Raw genomic sequence first — 18,775 nt, forward strand, 5'->3', positions numbered from 1 at the left:
TCATGAATAAATAAAAAAATCTTTTATAAAAATAAATAAATAATATAAATAAAAAAAAAAAGTGATGTTTCTCTTGGTTCTATCGGTGATCTGTGAGTTGATGCAGTGGGGTATTAGGGTTCCTATGTGTATCTGTCTGTTTTCCTTGCTGTTTTTTAATTTTATATTTCTTATTTATTGGTACATATATTTAGGTGTCTATTGGGATCCTATGGGATTGGTATCGGGTCCTGGGCATGATGAGCCTCTGCACTCCAGATCGAATCCCACGTCAGGCTCCCGGTGCATGGAGCCTGCTTCTCCCTCTGTCTGTGTCTCTGCCTCTCTCTCTCTCTCTCTGTGACTATCATAAATAAATAAAAAAATTTTTAAAAAAAAAGGATGCTTTACTTTAAAAAAAAAGTGTTATATCCTTGGGGTACCTGGGTGGCTCAATAGGTTAAGCATCCAACTCTTGATTTCAGGACAGGTCATGATCCTAGGGTCCTGGGATCGGGCCTGGCATCAGGCTCTGCACTCAATGGAGAGTCTCCTTGTCCCTCTGCCCTTCTCCCCTCTCATGCTCACTCTCTCTCTCAAATAAATAAATAAAATCTTCAAAAAATGTTATATCCTCTTGTTGAATCGACCCCTTTATCATTATGTAATGCCCTTCTTTGTTTCTTATTATAGTTTATAGTCTATTTTGTCTAGTATAGATATAGCTATTCTAGCTTTCTCTTGGCTTCCATTTTTATGGAATATCTTTTTCTATCTCTTCACTTTTTCAGTTTCTGTTTCTTCTCAGTTTCTGTTTCTTTCTCTTTTTTTTTAATTCCAGAGAGAGAGAGAGAGAGCGAGAGAGCACGTGTGTAAGAGTGTGTGCATGAGCATTAGGGGGAGAGGGGAGTAGCAGAGGGAGAGAAATAAGAAGGCCCTGTGCTCAAGGCTTGATCTCAGGACCCTGAGATCATGACCCAAGCTGAAACCAAGAGTCAGACACTCAACAGACTGAGATATCCAGGCATCCCCATCCCTTCACTTTCAGCCTGTGTGTGCCCTTACATCTAAAGTGTATCTCTTTTAGACAGCATATAGATGGGTCTTTTTTTAATCCATTCAACTACTCTGTCTTTTGATTGGAGAATTTAGTCGATTTACATTTAAAATAATTACTGATAGATATGTGCTTACTGACATTTTGTTCATTGTTTTCTATTTTTGTAGTTCTTCTCTTTTCCTTTTTGTTCTCTTCTTTTGTGGTTTGATGACTTTTTTTTAAGGTTTATTTGTTTTAGAGAGAGAGAGTGAATAGGAGTGAGGGCGTGAGAGGGACAGAGGGAGAAAGAAAGAGAATCTTAAGCAGACTCTCTACTAAGGAGCTTGATACAGGGCTCAGTCTCATGACCCTAAGATCATTACCTGAGCCAAAATCAAGATTTGGATGCTTAACCAATTGAGCCACCCAGGTGCCTCTGATGACTTTCTATAGTGGTATGGTTATATTCCTTTCTGCTTATCCTTTGTGTATTTAATATAGGTTTTTGCTTTGTGGTTACGTGGAGGCTTACATATAATACCCCATACTTATAAGTCTATTTTTTTTATAACAGTCTATTTTAAGTTGATAACAACTAAAGTTTGATCCTGTGCTAAAGCTCAGTATTTATACTCTCCTCTCCACATTTTATGTTTTTGATGTTACATTTCATATCTTTTTATTTTGCTTTGATATCTGAATCAATTATTTTTACTATGTTTGTCTTTTAACCTTCATATTAGCTTTATAAGTTATTAACCTACTACCTTTACTATATGTTTAGTTTTCCAGGGAGACATATTCCTTTTTTTTTTTTTTTTTGACATATTCTTTCATACATGTTCCTGTTACTAATTAAAGTTCCCTTAACTTTTCTTATAAGGCCAATATAATGGTGATGAACTCCTTAGCTTTTACTTGTGGGGAAACTTTATCCTTCAATTCTGAATTGCAGTTTTTCTGGGTAGAGTATCCTTGGTTCTATGTTTTTTCTTTCAGCACTTTGAATGTCATGTCACTCCCTTCTAGCTTGCAAAGTTGGTACTGAGAAATCTGCTGGTAGTCTTATGGGGGATTTCTTGTACATAAAAAGCTGTTTTCCTCTTGCTTTTATATGTTGCCCTTGACTTTAACTTTTGACATTTCAGTTACAATGTGTCTTGATGTGGGTCTCTCTGGGTTTCTCTTATTTGGAGCTGGCTAGATTTCCTGAATCTAAATGTTTTCTTCCTTCCCCAAGTTAGGGAAGTTTTCTGCCATTATTTCTTCAAATGAGATTTCTGCATCTTTCTCTCTTTCTCCTTCTGAGAGTCCTGTAATGTGAATGGTAGTTCATTTAGTGTTGTCCCATAAGTTACACTGCCTCTTTGCTACCTTCTAGCAATAAGGTTTTAGAAATAGTTGAAAAATATGTATGCCACTCTATATTTACTAACTGAAATTTCTCAGTGAGTCTGAGGTGGAGTGGTATCTTAATTTTTAAGACACATGTATGCATCCTGACCATTTTTAGCAGTTTAAAACATAACAAGATTGTGCCTATATTATTTCTTATTCATTGTTTTTACCCTGCATTCCATTCTAGGACACTATCAAATTTTGACTTAAATAATTTTGACCCTTTCTCGCCTTTCTCTTCTACTTCCCACAAACACACCCATGTTAAGCATCACCAGTTTAGGTAAATCTGATATCTGTTGCTATTATTTCCCTTATTAGTAGATACTCTTGTGTTGGTCTTGAGCTACGGTTTCTTCCTCTTGATGTGCTTGTGATTACTGTGCTTCAATTTGCTTTCCTGCAAAAACTTTTGACACTTAATGAAACTTGCGTGCGTACATATGTATGTGTGTGTGTTCAGCATTATAGAGATAACATAAATTGATGCGATACAGTTGGACTGGCTATACTTTAAGACTTTGTCAGTGGCATCATCTTTTCATTTGATATTTAAAATTACTCATTACTACAACTTACTAAACTACTCAATTTTAAGAAAATATGGTGATGGCATATTGAATCCCATAATACAAATTGCTTATTATCTTGATCAGAGGAGCAGGGTTCCTTGATGATATCCCAACCATGTCTTACTAAACAGTTGTTCTGATGCTATTTAAATGGTATTTTAAATCAGTAATAATAGAGAGGAGAACACAGTCAGAAATCTCTTTGACCTCAGCCATAGCAACTTCTTACTAGACATGTCACCACAGGCAAGGGAAACAAAAGTAAAAATGATTAGGACTTCATCAAGATAAATAGCTTCTGCATAGCAAAGGAAACAGCAAAACCAAAGGCAGCCTACAGAATGGGAGAAGATATTTGCAAGTGACATATCTGATAAAGGGTTACGTTAGTATCCAAAATCTATAAAGAACTGATCAAATTCAACACCCCAAAAACAAATAATCCAGCTAAGAAATGGGCAGAAGACATGAATAGACATTTTTCCAAAGAAGAGATCCAGATAGCTAACAGACACATGAAAAGATGTTCCACATCACTCAACATCAGGGAAATACAAATCAAAACCATGATGAGATAACATCTCACACCTGTCAGGATTGCTAAAATTAACAACACAAGAAACAACAGGTGTTGATGAAGACGCAGAGAAAGGAGAACCCCTTTGCATTGTTGGTGGGAATGCAAACTGGTGCAGCCACTCTGGAGAACAGTATGGAGGTTCCTCCAAATGTTAAAAATAGAACTACCCTATGATCCAGCGGCTGTATTACTAGGTATTTACCCAAAGAATATGAAAATACAGATTTGAAGGGATACATGCACCTTGATGTTTACAGCAGCATTATCAACAATAGCCAAACTATGGAAAGAGCCCATATGTCCATCAACTGAGAATGGATAAGAAGATATGGTATATGTATACAGTGGGATATTACTCAGCCATCAAAAAGAATAAAATCTTGCTATTTGCAAGGATGTGGATGGAGCTAGAGTATATTATGCTAAGTGAATAAGTCAGAGAAAAACAAGTACCATATGACCTCACTCATGTGGAATTTAAGAAAGAATAGATGAACATATGGGAAAGGGGGGGAGAGGAAAACAAGCTCTAAGAGACTCGTAATGGTAGAGAACAAGCTAGGGTTAATGGAGAGAAGTGGTAGGGGATGAGCTAGACGGGTGATGGGTATTAAGGAGGGTATTGTTATCATGAACAGTGGGTGTTGTAAGTAAGTGATGAATCACTAAATTCTATTCCAGAAACCAATATTGCACTATATGTTAACTACCTAAAATTTAAATTAATAATAAAATCTGTGATAAAGGGAAAATACTTTTATGTGTAGACTTCTTTAAAACTTATATAAATGGAAATTACTTGCATCCATATTTAAATTGTCTTAAATGTGTGTATTTTTCTGTAGAACTGAAATACCACATCATGCCCCATTTTTTTCCTCATACTTCTTGTTCTTGTACACATTTACTCTTTTGTGCCATTATTTTTTTATTTTTCTCTCTGTGATTCTCCCCATTATCTGCTGTTTTTTTTTTTTTAAATATGTAGGTATTCTTAAATATGTTCAAAGAAGAATAGTGTTCTGGTTGAAAATGACTTATTGGGTCTTGTCTTGGGTCTTAAGCATATGAAAACAATATATACAGTCATTTTCTTTGAAAATTATTGTTAAGTATCTACAAGCATCTTAGGGGAAATATTTCACTGGAATTAATTTAAGTTCAATTTTTATTCTTTCCACACAGTATTTCTCAAACTCTGAGGCTTGTAGAATTCAGAAATTAAGACCTGGCATCATTTTCAGGGAAAGACCTTCAGTAATGTGTAAGTAGTTTTTTTCATTTTGATTTGTTTCTATTAGTTGTTTTCTGTGTGAAACACTGAAAGGTTAATTTACCATCTCTTAAAAGAATTTGGCATATATTCACCACATAATGATTACGAATAACAAGTGATACAATATAGCTTTATTGAAAGATGTCTTAAGATACACCCTGGGTCGGGACGCCTGGGTGGCTCAGGGGTTGGGTGTCTGTCTGCATTTGGCTCAGGGTGTGATCCCCGGATCTGGGATCAAGTCCCACATGGGGCTCCCTGCTTGGAGCCTGCTTCTCCCTCTTCCTGTGTCTCTGCTTCCTTCTCTGTCTCTCATGAATAAATAAATAAAATCTTAAAAAAAAAAAAAGATGTACCCTGAGTCACTATTATTGACCATTAGTAGAGGCAACATCCTCAAATATAAAAAATACTGGACTGAGTCCTTGCCTTGTCTGGTGCTAACTAGCTACATATCCTTAAGTGAACTACTTTCTGTGTTTTAGTTTCTTTAAAATGAGGGATTAGATTAGGAGTAGTAATAAAATCCTTTCCCCTCAAAATGTCTGTTATTCCCAGCTTGATTTTTTTTTCTTTTTATAAAAATTCAAAGGTGAGTAATCATCCAAAAGGGAGCTCTCAAATTACATAGTTTTGTTTTGTGTGTGTTGGTTTTTTTCTTGGAAATAGATATTGAGAGAGGAGGTGAGCCCAAATTAGAGAAGAAATTTGCCCCACCATAGTCCATTATTCTGGGTTACTAAAGCTTGTTTTTTTTTTTTTAAAAAAAGTCACATTTGCTTTGGGTAAGTTGAACCTTTTTAAAAGGAGGTCACCCAGTGCACATGATGAGATGAGCACTGAGTGTTATACTGTATGTTGGGAAATTGAATTTTAATAAAAATTAAAATAAAATTTTTTGAAAATCATGAAAAAAATCTTCAGTAAAATATTAATTAAAAATAAAAGGTCACCCTACTGTTAAATATGATATGCAAATAAGATTTCTTTCCTTTCAAAATTCCATAGAGTACTAATGCTGAAGGGGTCCAACTTTCAAGGAGATGGGGGAAAAGGAAAATAAAGTAGGGGTCACATCTATGCATGGGGCTTTCGGTGGAGGGAATGGTAGGGAAACTGGACAGATTGAAGTCCAGCACTTGGAATCTGGAAGGGTGATAGGAGAAAAGAGGACTAGATGTGGGATAAAAATATAGACAGAGATGTGAGAAAGTAGAGCTAGAAAGAAAAACTCCTTGAAGGCAGAGGCTATGGCTATCATCAATATTGTCTATCACCAGCTCCTAGAATAGTGTCAGATCTTTGTAAGTATTTATGAAAAATACATTGAATGAATGAATCACTCAATAAATTTCTAATTTTGCCTAAGGCTCTGATGGTTTTAATTACTGGTTTCTAGACTCAAATCATCTAGGTTATCTATATCTGCTCTACATTCAACAACTACAGACAGTATTAAGGTAATTGAGGTTCAGAAAATTGCTTCTGAATTACGGAAAAAAGACCTATCCTTGAGGGTTATAAAGTGGACTATTAATTCATTTAACAAGTATATTTTTAAGCACTTGTCTATCATACTTTCAATACTAGCTGGGAATGGAAAAATGGAGTAGTGGTTATAGTGTATAGTTCTATCTGATGGAATGTTATGTAACCACTAAGTATAATTATGAAGAGTATAACAGTTTAGAAGATTGCGTACTAAATAAATATATAAATATTTATATTCTATTTAGTAATTGTTCATGAGGACTAATGTTTTCTGTTCTCAAAGAAGACTAGGAAACATTGTCAAACATAAATCAGATTTATTATTGGTAATGGAGTTGTGAAATTTCTTTTATGTTATGTTATTTTGTACAATTCATAAAGTTTAAATGAAAATCCAAATAAACTTAAGTTTAAAACAAATATGATGAATATGTACTGACCAGAAGAGGCAATAGTGTTTGTCAAAGAGGAAGGAAGAGAGCAAAACTAAATTTGTAGGATGTGTTGGGAAAAAAATGAAAGATGAAGTTTAGAAAAGATGGAAATGAGACTCTGTGGTAGAGGATGGCTAGATTACATTTTTAACTGTGGAGTTACTTTTTTAAAAAAGAAAATTTCTTTCAGCTTACTTACTCAAGTGAACTGGAGTGAGGGATAGTCTAACTAATCCATTGTGTTATCGACCATTTTCACATACAGGTCTTGAGTTTGTGACTATTTATCATTCTCTATCGGAAAGACTATTGATCCTTTTACCATTTCAAATTTTGCAAAAATTTGACTTTGCAAAACTTCTATGCTCAGATTTTTTTTTTTCATCTACCTTTCTGCTCTGGTCTTTTCTTGTATGTGGAGTTAGCCTAGCTAGAAAATACTTAACTACTTTGATGTACTGGATAGAAGAAATACAAAAGAATCTGAATTGATTGGGTAGGTATTGAAAGGGAGAAAAACAAACCAGTCTCCATTAGTTTGTGAATGAGTAAGAACTTTCTTATAACAATTTCTTAATTTAGTTCTCATAAACCTTTTAGGAATAGAGAGCACCTCCTTGTTTTCTATTTTTAAGGAAAATAGATAAAATTTGAAGTGAAATACTAGCCAAACAAGAATGTCAAATTTTAAAATACCTATAAACATTTTATAAGCTAACTTCTTAAGTTATCTATATCATGTTGAACAAAGAAAAATTGAAAAACAATAGTTGGTTAATAATGTAGTATTATTCTTAGCCAGCTTGGGTAAAGATTGTGTCAGCGTTTTCCATTACTGTGATTACTTACAAAATTGTTGAATCAACTGCTTGTGTTGTATGGCCCCCAGTTTAAATGAATTCAAAGACATTTATTTACAAAAAGAAAGAAAAGAAATTTACCTATGTACCTCCTAATTGTTTAGGGGTTTTTGCTCTCCTGTACTAAACCAAAAGTCCAAGTTTTGTATGCGACTAGGGATGTTTTCTTCAAATGTTTTTTCCAAGGACTTGTTGGTAGTTCTTGCCAACACAAGGCATTTTGTCTTAATATATATGTAGTATTTTTCACAAGGATTGTAATTTTCACACTTTGGTGGAAGTCTCTTAGCTAAATGGAATTGTTAGAAAATACTGTTTTTCATTTGTATCAAAAATTTTCAGTATTTTCTTTACCTTGTAATTTTTAACAATGTCTTCCTCCTAGCTTCTAAACCTCAAACGTATTTTAAAAACAGTTGATTTATAATAAAAAGTAGAGGTGCATTTTCAGTATTATAGACTTTTCTGAGTGAATTAAAGGGCATTTAGATCTTGCAAGAAGTCACCTGGAATGTTGCCAGCTATGTTCTTGGCATTACATACATGGTCAGCAGTGCCTTAAAACATTTTGTTTATCTTCCTAACCACTCTCCGCCTTCAAGTGATTAAATGGGAAACAACGACATCAAGGCAAGAGAACTGGAGAAATAGGTAATTTACTTTTTTGTCAATAAATGTAAGAAGATTTTATTACCACTTTAAAATTATTTTCTTATATGTATTGATGAAGAACAATAATTTATTCCTCTTTAGTAGTTATTTACTGTACTCAGTTCTGAATGAGATCAAATCATCAAAATTTATGAATCAGGAAGATGTAACAAAATGAATTTTTCATATAAATTTCCCCCAAATATTTGCTTATTAGTATAATAGCTGCTTATTTCCAACAGCTAAGGTAGCAACCTTCAAAAGAACTCCTTAGGGATCCCTGGGTGGCGCAGTGGTTTGACGCCTACCTTTGGCCCAGGGTGCGATCCTGGAGACCGAGGATCGAATCCCACGTCGGGCTCCCGGTGCATGGAGCCTGCTTCTCCCTCTGCCTGTGTCTCTGCCTCTCTCTCTCTCACTGTGTGCCTATCATAAATAAATAAAACAAAAAAAGTTTAAAAAAAAAAAAAAAGAACTCCTTAAATATATATATGTTTTCATGGTAGTACTATTCTTTTTCTCTTCTTTCTGCATGGCAGTACATAAAACTACATGGTATGTGATAGTGACTATATGTTGTCATTTAATTAACATAGTTAGAGGGGCACCTGGCTGGCTCATTTGGAAGAGAATGCAACACTTGACCTGGGGGTCGTGATTCAATCACTGTGTTGGGTGTAGAGATTACTTTAAAAATAAATAAATAAACTTAAATAACATGAAGTTAGAGTCTGGGAAAAAGAATATTTAAATAATCCTTATTATAATGAAAGGAAAGTGGTTTACCAAGGTATTTTTAAGATTTGTGTCTATCAAGAGCTTATAGCTTCAAATTCATGCACACATAAAAGCAAATAAATATATGTAGAGGCTTGGTTATATTAACTTTTGACCTAGCAATTCTACTTTAATAAATTTTTTCTGAAGAAATAATAAGAGTTGTAGCTATAGGTTTATGTTCAAGATTACTCATCATAGCATTTAAAAATATTAGCAAAAGAAGTAAAAATGATCAACAATAGCAAATAAACCAGTAATGTTATGTTCATAAAATACTACGCAACCATTAAAAAATATTTTCAAAGACTATGTAATGAAATGAAAAAAGGTTAAATACAAAAGTGCTTTAAAAAATGGTGCTTTTGTTCTCCTTTTTAGAAATGGATAGATGATCATTGGAGTAAAACTACTTGCTTTTTGTGGACTACCTGTTATATGTAGTCAACTGAGAGTAAGGACTCTGTTTCACAGTCTTCTCAGGAAGACAGCTTATTACTTTCTCTTTCCTGTCAGGCTAGGGGCCATTTCTGAAAAGTTTAAGCACACCCCCCCCCCTTTTTTCCAGAAATCTTATGTGTAAAGAAGTTGCTAATTCTGAAAACTCATTAGATTAGCAATAAAGAAAGTTCTATGTTTTGGGATTATGATGAAAATAGTGATAATTATAAACAAGTATACTCCATAAAAATTTGTTTGCCTTCAGTTACTTTATACTCTACAAAGGTTATTTATTTTAAACTAGCATTTTCTAAAGCATGTTTAAGGGTTTTTTTCTAGCCTTTAAGGGGAAAAATAGGGTTCATTATTCAAAGACTTGGGAAATCCTGGACTAAGCAAAGTTAATAGGTGCCTTTATCAAAGGACTGCTGAGGCTTTTCATATTTATATAGTTTATTATAAATCTATAAAAGAGGCATGTTGTGTATATATCTAATTTATTTCTCCTCTTTTGCCTTTATTAGAACTAGGTTTAACAGGAGACATATGTTGGAAAATACCTGTTTTATATTAAACTTTTTTCCTATAAGCAATGACAGTACTGTGGAGGATATATTCTCCTAGTTAAAGAAACAAAGTTTAAATGACACCTGAATGAGATTTTGCTGTTAAAGTATTTACAAATACATAGTGGATTCTACTTTGTGTATTTTTTCTTTGAATTTGTTTTAAGTATGCATTACTATTATAATTGCTGCCCTATTTTTATTATTTGAAGTTCCTCTGTTTTATCTGCTGAGACTCATTGGGGCTGGGTTTTTCTTTGTATGTTTTTGTAGTTTTGGAATAGGAGGTCATCATCGGCAAGGGTTTTATCTGTGGAAAAACCTGATGATGTTCCTTCTAGAGCTGTTTTGTATTTGCTTCCCCCGGGGTATCATTAGCCTGGGAACACAGTTGTTAATATCTGTTTGGAGCTTCTTGGGACTATACAGACAGCTTAAAGTCAAACCTCATATGCAAGTACGAGTAGGTCTGTTACTATGCATTCACAGAGAATTTTTACCCCCTCCAAAGTTGGGCCCAGATTGAGGCAAACTATAAATCTCCCTGTACCAGTGGATGGATTTTTTAAACCCACTCTTTAATTGGAGATATAGTCCTTTGAGGCTGTTGTTTTGATACAGATACATATCTCAGTTCTCATTCCCTATCTTATGTGGTCCCAGAGCCTTGTCTCTTGACCCTGTAATGTCTTTTAAAACACAAACCCTTGATTACTGAGGAGATCCACAAACTTGCCTGACCCATTATCAGCTTACACACGGCACTCTGGTCTTTGGTTTGTGGCCTGGGGAATTTCATTTTTACAGGTTAGTCTGCATTTACAAGCATGTGTTTCTTTGTTGTTGTCTACTTAGGAATCCGGGCTTCCATGTTGTAAAAAATTGAAATTTATGCATTACTTTTATATTCAAAAAATAATGTTAAATATATTCCCATTTTTTAAAAAACCATACATTTTACATATCAAAATGAAATATATAACAGTACTGTTTATCAGAAAAGTAGTGTTCTTCAGTTTTTCTCTAAAAAAAGAAATTAGGGATCCCTGGGTGGTGCAGCGGTTTGGCGCCTGCCTTTGGCCCAGGGCGCGATCCTGGAGATCCGGGATCGAATCCCAGGTCGGGCTTCCGGTGCATGGAGCCTGCTTCTCCCTCTGCCTGTGTCTCTGCCTCTCTCTCTCTCTCTCTGTGACTATCATAAATAAATAAAAATTAAAAAAATAAAATAAAATAAAATAAAAATAAAAAAAGAAATTATTAAATACCTAAATTTCTACAGTTTTTCATTCTTATTTATGTGCAAACCACTTTTATTTATTTGACTTATTAGAGGAGAATACTAGTCTTTCACTTTCCTTTTAGATGTAACCTTCTGTAATGGAAGATGATTGAAGATAAGGGTCCTCGTGTTGCTGACTACTTTGTTGTAGCAGGATTAACTGATGTTTCAAAGCCTCTTGAAGAAGAAATTCACTTCAATGATGCTTGTCATAAAGTAGCTAAACCAAAAGAACCTATCACAGATGTTTCAGTGATTATTAAATCTCTTGGGGAAGAAGTGCCACGGGATTATATATGTATTGATGTTACCCCAACTGGATTGTCGGCTGATCTCAATAATGGAAGTCTTGTGGGGCCACAGATTTACCTTTGCTACAGAAGAGGAAGAGATAAGCCTCCACTTACAGATCTGGGGTAGGTATTTAAAAATTGTGCCATTAATCAAAATAATATGCCTTGTAGATTTTGAAGTTTATTGTTCAATTTGTTCATTAATAGATACATGGCAGCTTTAGAAAAATAGACACATTTTTAGAATGCTGTGTTCTCTTTCTGTGTTCCTTATACCATTTGAGTGTCCCTTTGTCCTATGGATTCCCAGCAGTTTTTTCTTGTCAGAGTGTCTTTCTGTTAAATGTAGGGGAAAGATGTGGAAAACTTCTACAGAAAAATACCAGGAGGGCAGCCCAGGTGGCTCAGCAGTTTAGCGCCGCCTTTGGCCCAGGTCGTGATCCTGGAGACCTGAGATCGAGTCCTGCCTCAGGCTCCCTGCGTGGAGCCTGTTTCTCCCTCTGCCTGTGTCTCTGCCTCTTTCTCTCGCTCTGTGTCTCTCATGAATGAATAAATAAAATCTTTTTTAAAAAAAAAGTACCAGGAAACTAGAATATTATCCTAACCACAGGAATTTTAATCATTTTAAAAGTACTAGAAAAGGATGGCTTTTGAGCGTCAGTCACATTGTAGAGAGATGCTTAAGGCTGTATGCACCAAACAAGGATTTGGGATAAATTAGTGCTTTACTTAGGATACTATATTGAACTTAGGGCTCTTTTTTTCCTATAACAGCTTTATTGAGATAGAATTCAAATACCATAGAGTTCACCAATTTAAAGTGTACAATCTAGTAGTTTTTAGTATGTATAGAGTTGTGCAACCATCACCACAGTAAATTGTAGAACATTTTTATTATGCCAAAAAGAAACCTGGTACTCATTTTAGTTGCTATCCAGTTCTGTCTAACCTCCTCAGCTCTAGGCAATGCTTATTCTACTTTCTGTCTCCATGAATTGCCTGTCCTGGAGATTTTATATAAATAGAATCATATTCTAAGGCAAAAAAAAAAAGAATACTTTATGTTCCTGGCTTCTTAACATTGTATTTTCCAGGTTGATACATGTTATAGTATGTGTCAGTACTTTATTCCTTTACATGACTGAATAATGTTCCACTGTTTATTTATTTATTTATTTATGCAGTTTGTTCATCAGTTTGATGGACATGTGAGTTGTTTTCACTTTTTGACTATTATGAAAAATGCTACTGGAAATGATCATATATAAATTTTTGTAGGGACATATGTTTTCATTTCTCTGTATATATACTTAGGAGTGCAGTTCCTGGGTCATATGATAATTCTAGGTTTAATCTTTTGAGGAACTGCATGACTGTCTTCCAGAATAACCACACTACTTTGCAATCCTGCCGGCAGTGTATGAAAGTTCCAATTTCTCCACCTCTTAGCCAACATTTTATATTGTCATTTTGATTATAGCTTTCCTAGTGGTAGGTCATTGTGGTCTTGATTTACATTCACTTGATGGTTAATGATATTGAACATCTTTTCATGTACTTGTTGGCCATCTGTAAATCTTTTGAGAAAGGTCTATTTAGAATCGTTTACCCATTTTTTAATTGACATATCTTTTTACTGTTGAGCTTTTAAGAGTTCTTTACATATTCTAGATGCAAGTCCCTTATCAGATATATGATTTACAAATGTTTTCCACCATTCTGTGGGTTGTCTTTTCACTTTCTTTATGGTATCCTTTGAAGCTGAAAGGTTTTTAATTTTGATCAAGTCTGATCTATTTTTTCTTTCGTTGCTTGTGGTTTGGCATCATATCTAAGAAGGTTTTTACTAATCCAAAGTCATGGGGATTTACACCTAAGTTTTTATCTAAGAGTTTCATAGATTCAGCCTTTATATTTAGGTCTTTGATCTGTTTTGAGTTAATTTTTATATATAATTGAGGGAGAGGTTCATCCTCACTGTTTTGCTTATGAATATCCAGTTGTCCTAGCACCATCTGTTGAGAATATTCTTTCCCGATTTTCAAAAAATTAATAAGCCATAGATATATAGGCTTATTTCTGGACTCTCAATTCTGTTTTATTTGTCTACATGTCTTATCTTTGTGCCAGTACTATACCGTTTTGATTACTATAACTTTTTAGTAATTTTTTACATTACTTATAAGTGTGAGTCTTCCAACTTTATTCTTTTTTAAGATAATTTTGGCTATTCTGGGTGCCTTGAATTTCCATATGAATTTTAGGATCAGCTCATTCATTTTTTTTTTTATTGTCTGTCAGATTTTTTTGTGATTTAAATTCAGCTAATTAACATATAGTGTATTAATAGTTTCAGAGGTAGAGTTTAGTGATTCATCAGTTGCATATCACACCCAGTGCTCATTATATCATATGCCCTCCTTAATGCCCATCATCCAGTTATCCCATCCTCCTACTCACCTCCCTTCCAGCAACCCTCAGTTTGTTCTCTATAGTTAAGAGTCTCTTATAGAAAATCTATGAGATTAGGTAATGTTTGAAAAGAAAATCTATTCAAAAGATTAGGTAATTTGCTCCTGTGACCACTGATCATTGTCAGAATTATAGCTTGTGGATGAAATGAAAGGAATGTTGCAGATTCTTGTTAGGGTACTGGAGTTTCCTAGTTTAGAGATGAGGAATTTTCCAAGTATAGGAAAGATTCTCTAAGAAGAAAGGACTTAAACTGGAATGAATAAATTAACCACTCATAAATATCCCCCTTGTTTGTCATTGTGGAGGATAGGGCAACATTTTTAAGAGGCTTTGAAAAGCTCAGTTTAGTTAGACAAGAAAAGTTTCTAACAGTATAAAAATAAAAAATAGTTACACAAGTACAGCACAGCACAATAGCTGACGAATGAAAACAATTATGTATTTTTTTAAAAAGATTTTTATTTATTTATTTGTTCATGAGAGACACACAGAGAGAGAGAGGCAGAGACACAGGCAGAGGGAGAAGCAGGCTCCAGGCAAAGAGCCTGACATGGGACTCCATCCCAGGTCTCCAGGATCATACCTGGGCTGAAGGCGGCACTAAACAGCTGGGCCACCAGGCTGCCCAACAATTATGTATTAAATGTACTTATATTCCATATCTTTAAGAAATTTGAGGCAATAAATTTTTTTGTTTTGTGTTGTATTTTTGTTTTCTTGTTTTCAGTTGGGCATCTGTTTTCCAGGCACTATTTTGGAGGCCTTATTTATACTCTCATCTAACTCTCTCAAGATCCTGTGGGTTAGAATTTTAATGTTTTTAAAGACTTTATTTATTTAAAAAAAGACTTTATTTATTTGACAGAAAGAGCAAGAGAACACAAGCAGTGGGAGAAGCAGAGGAAGAAGGAGAAGCAGGCTCCCCCCTGAGCAGGGGGCCTGATATGGGGTTCAATCCCAGGACCCCAGGATCATGACCTGCACCAAAGGCAGAACTCCAAACCAACTGAGCCACCCAGGCACCCCTGGATTTTTAAATGTTATGGCTGATTAGTACAAGGCTCAGAGAGATTAAATATCTGCCTAATACAGCTAGTAACAGGTAGTAGAAATTTGAATTGAGATGTGTCTAACTTCTCTCTGTGACAATGCCTTTTTTAAATTTATTTTTTATTTTTTATTTATGTTAGTCACACACACAGAGAGAGAGGCAGAGACATAGGAAGAGGGAGAAGCAAGCTCCATGCAACGGGAGCCCGACATGGGATTCGATCCCAGGTCTCCAGGATCGCCCCCTGGGCCACAGGCAGGCGCCAAACCGTTGCGCCACCCAGGGATCCCCTGCCTTTTTTTAAAGATTAAAAACAAAACAAAACAAGCAAATCAAAAAGAGGAGGAGGAATAAGCATTTAACCTAACATTAGGATAAACAGAGTTGCTATGATTAAGTATGAAATTTAGCTCTAAATTTTTGAAATAAAATGTTGAAAGAAAAATTTAAGTTTGCTGACAGCCATGACAAAAAGGGAAATTAAAAGTTATATTAGAAATAATTTGACCAATTTTTGACACTTAATTTTATCTGAAAAATTGGATTTTATACAGGGAAGTACTGGCTGATGTTGAGGATATTGCCTGATTTAACAATTTTTATAGCAAATGCAGAAACACACTTAATATAGTTGAGCTTTAAATTTTTTTGTCCATGCCAAGGACTTAGCAGTAAAGTACAAATCAGTGAATTCTCTAAGGGAACAGACTAATATTTATTCCAGTATGACGTTTCCCTTGTATCCACAAGTACTTTTTAGAAGATTTAAGGAGCGAATGGCTGGCATGACCTTTAATAAAAGCCTATCATTTTACCACAATAAAGAAAAAGAAGAAGAAAAAAAGCCACCCCTTTCTTTGATTAAAGATGGATTTGAGGTTATTTTCTCTTTTGGAAACCTAAAGCTGTCTCTTAAATTTGAGGGAGCATTGGAGGTAAAAGTGTGTGAGCATGTTCTTTAAGAACTCTTTGGCAAGGAGCCTTTTGTAAAATTTTAACTTTGGCTAGAATATGAAGTTGCTTTTTCTAAAGAAGTTGCTTGGTTTTAAAGACAAAAATAAGTAAATCTATTAAATGGAGTGCTAAAGCAAGTGCCTCTGCAATTACTCATTGCCATTATGTGGTTTTATGCAAAAGATAATCTGAATTTTCCTTACACTATTTTAATTTTCGGTGAGGGAACCCACTATCCCTTATTATTATATGGGACTGCGTAATTTAAACTTGCAATAAGATTGGAATATCTACTACCTTTAAGGATCAGTTTATGATACCTGACAATATTATCTATCCTATTTGGAGATGTTTTGCATTTGTGTAATTATTTATTTATTTTTCTTTTAGGGTTTTGTATGACTGGAAAGAAAGATTGAAACAGGGATGTGAAATTATTCAGAGTACTCCCTATGGACACCCTGCAAATATTAGTGGCAGTACCTCATCACAAAAAATTTATATAACTTACCGAAGAGCCTCTGAAAACATGACGCAGAATACGTTGGCCGTCACAGACATATGTATTATTATACCCAGTAAAGGAGAAAGTCCACCACACACATTTTGCAAAGTCGATAAGAATCTCAATAACAGTATGGTAAGTGACTTTTGTACTGATAAAATTAGCCATTGATGAAAAGAGAGTAACTTAAAATCTCTGATAAACAGCATAACATGATAACTGAGTTTTAAAATGTGTTGGTTTTTTAAAAAATATTTTATTTATTTATTTGGGAGAAAGAGAGCATGAGCAGGGGCTGGGGACAGAGGGAGAGGGAGAAGCAGATCTCCACAAAACAGGGAGCCTAATGCAGTACTTGATCCCAGGACCCTGAGATCATGACCTGAGCCAAAGGCAGATGTTTAACCATCTAAGCCAACCAGGTACCTCTAAAAATATGTTCTTAAAGATGCTGGATATTTTATTTTTGGGAAAGTACTTTAGTTGTACTTTTTTTTTTTTTGTCATCACATTCACTGATGTGATCTTTTTTTTTCTTTTTCTTTTTTTAATTTTTATTTATTTATGATAGTCACAGAGAGAGAGAGAGAGAGAGGCAGAGACACAGGCAGAGGGAGAAGCAGGCTCCATGCACCGGGAGCCCGACGTGGGATTCGATCCCGGGTCTCCAGGATCGCGCCCTGGGCCAAAGGCAGGCGCTAAACCGCTGCGCCACCCAGGGATCCCTAGTTGTACTTTCAAAAGGAACTGTGCAGAAGGTTTACTTGCTTACTTTTTAATTGAAAGAATATTTTTTCCCTTACTGGAAAAGTAATACACTAGCCAAGCATAATCCTTTCACTTGTGCACTAGATGCCATAAATTTACTTATTTGAGTACTTGGCTTCAGCAGTTCTACCTACTTTTTTGGGAATATCACTCTTTCTCTCTTGGATTATTTCCTCCAGGATGTGAAGCATGTGTGATATTGCCCATCTTTACAAAACTTCTTGACCCTATGTCTACCTCCATCTATTGCCTCATTTCATTGTTCTCCTTTACAATAAAACATCTCAAAAAAAGTGACTATAGTCTGTCCCCTTCCTTACTTTGACTCTCTCTAGTTAGGCTTTTGTTTCTTTCATTCCACCAAGATTGCTCTTGTCGAATCCAGTGGTTTTAATTTGTAATTTTTCAGTAGGTTTTGACACAGCTGATCACCTCTTCTTCTTGAAAAGTGGCAGGAAGATAAAATGTATTATTTTACTGTGTACTCTCTTGCTTTTTCCTCCTACTTTACCCATTCCCCTTCTGCCTTTGCTAATCCCTAACCTCCACACAATGCAGTGTCCCAGGGCTCATTCCTCAAACCATTTATCTTTATCATCTAAACTCAATCCTTTGATGATTTAATCATTTAAATACAGGTTATCAGTGGATAACTTCTAAATTTATTGGCCTAACTTGGACCTCTGTAATTCTTTCTTTTAGAATATTTTATCGAATAAATCCTCTCAAATTTAACATGTCTGAAACTCCATTCCTATTGTGCTTTTCCCAACCTGTTTAGCCCTTAGTCTTCCTCATCGAGCAAATGGAAATTCCACTGTTTTAGTTACTCAGACTAAAAACCTTGCAATAATCCTTACCCTTTTTCTTCTACTTTTCATTCACTATTTCTGTAAATTCTGTTGACTCTAATTTCAAAGTGTATCCTAAACTTGACCGTTACTTTTACCTTCTCTATTGCCGCAACTCTGATTCAAGTCATAATACTCTTTGAACAGGACTGTTGTAATAGTATTCTAATTTAGGATACAGGCAAATTTTCATATAAAGGGCTAAATAATAAGTTTTGCAGGTCATATATAGTCTCTATTACATTCTTTTTTTTTTTTAAGATTTTATTTGTGTAATCATGTGAGATACTGAGAGAGAGAGAGACAGAGACACAGGCAGAGGGAGAAGCAGGCTCCATGCAGGGAGCCCGACGCGGGACTCTATCCGGGTCTCCAGGATCACACCCTGGGCTGAAAGTGGCGCTAAACCGCTGAGCCACTCGGGTTGCCCCCCCCTTTTTTTTAAACAACCCTTTAAAAATCTAAAAACAGTCTTAGCTCAAGTATACAAAAACAGGCCTTGGGTCAAATGCAGACAGACCATAGTTTACCAGAT

At 35.0% G+C, this 18,775-nt stretch overlaps 1 protein-coding gene across 6 annotated transcripts in view; it reads left to right on the forward strand.

Moving 5' to 3' along the window:
- Positions 1-18,775, forward strand: part of DENND4A (DENN domain containing 4A) — a 123,946-nt gene that overhangs the window by 29,725 nt on the left and 75,446 nt on the right. For all 6 annotated transcript variants that reach the window (XM_041743545.1, XM_041743548.1, XM_041743547.1 and 3 more), the window contains exons 2-4: positions 4,754-4,832; positions 11,427-11,759; positions 16,507-16,756. In XM_041743545.1, coding sequence (XP_041599479.1) covers positions 11,449-11,759; positions 16,507-16,756 — 561 coding nt within the window. In that variant the 5' untranslated portion in view covers positions 4,754-4,832; positions 11,427-11,448. The remainder of the gene's footprint in view (positions 1-4,753; positions 4,833-11,426; positions 11,760-16,506; positions 16,757-18,775) is intronic.

Source organism: Vulpes lagopus, chromosome 2, assembly GCF_018345385.1.
Source record: "Vulpes lagopus strain Blue_001 chromosome 2, ASM1834538v1, whole genome shotgun sequence".
Taxonomy (NCBI): Eukaryota; Metazoa; Chordata; class Mammalia; order Carnivora; family Canidae; genus Vulpes; species Vulpes lagopus.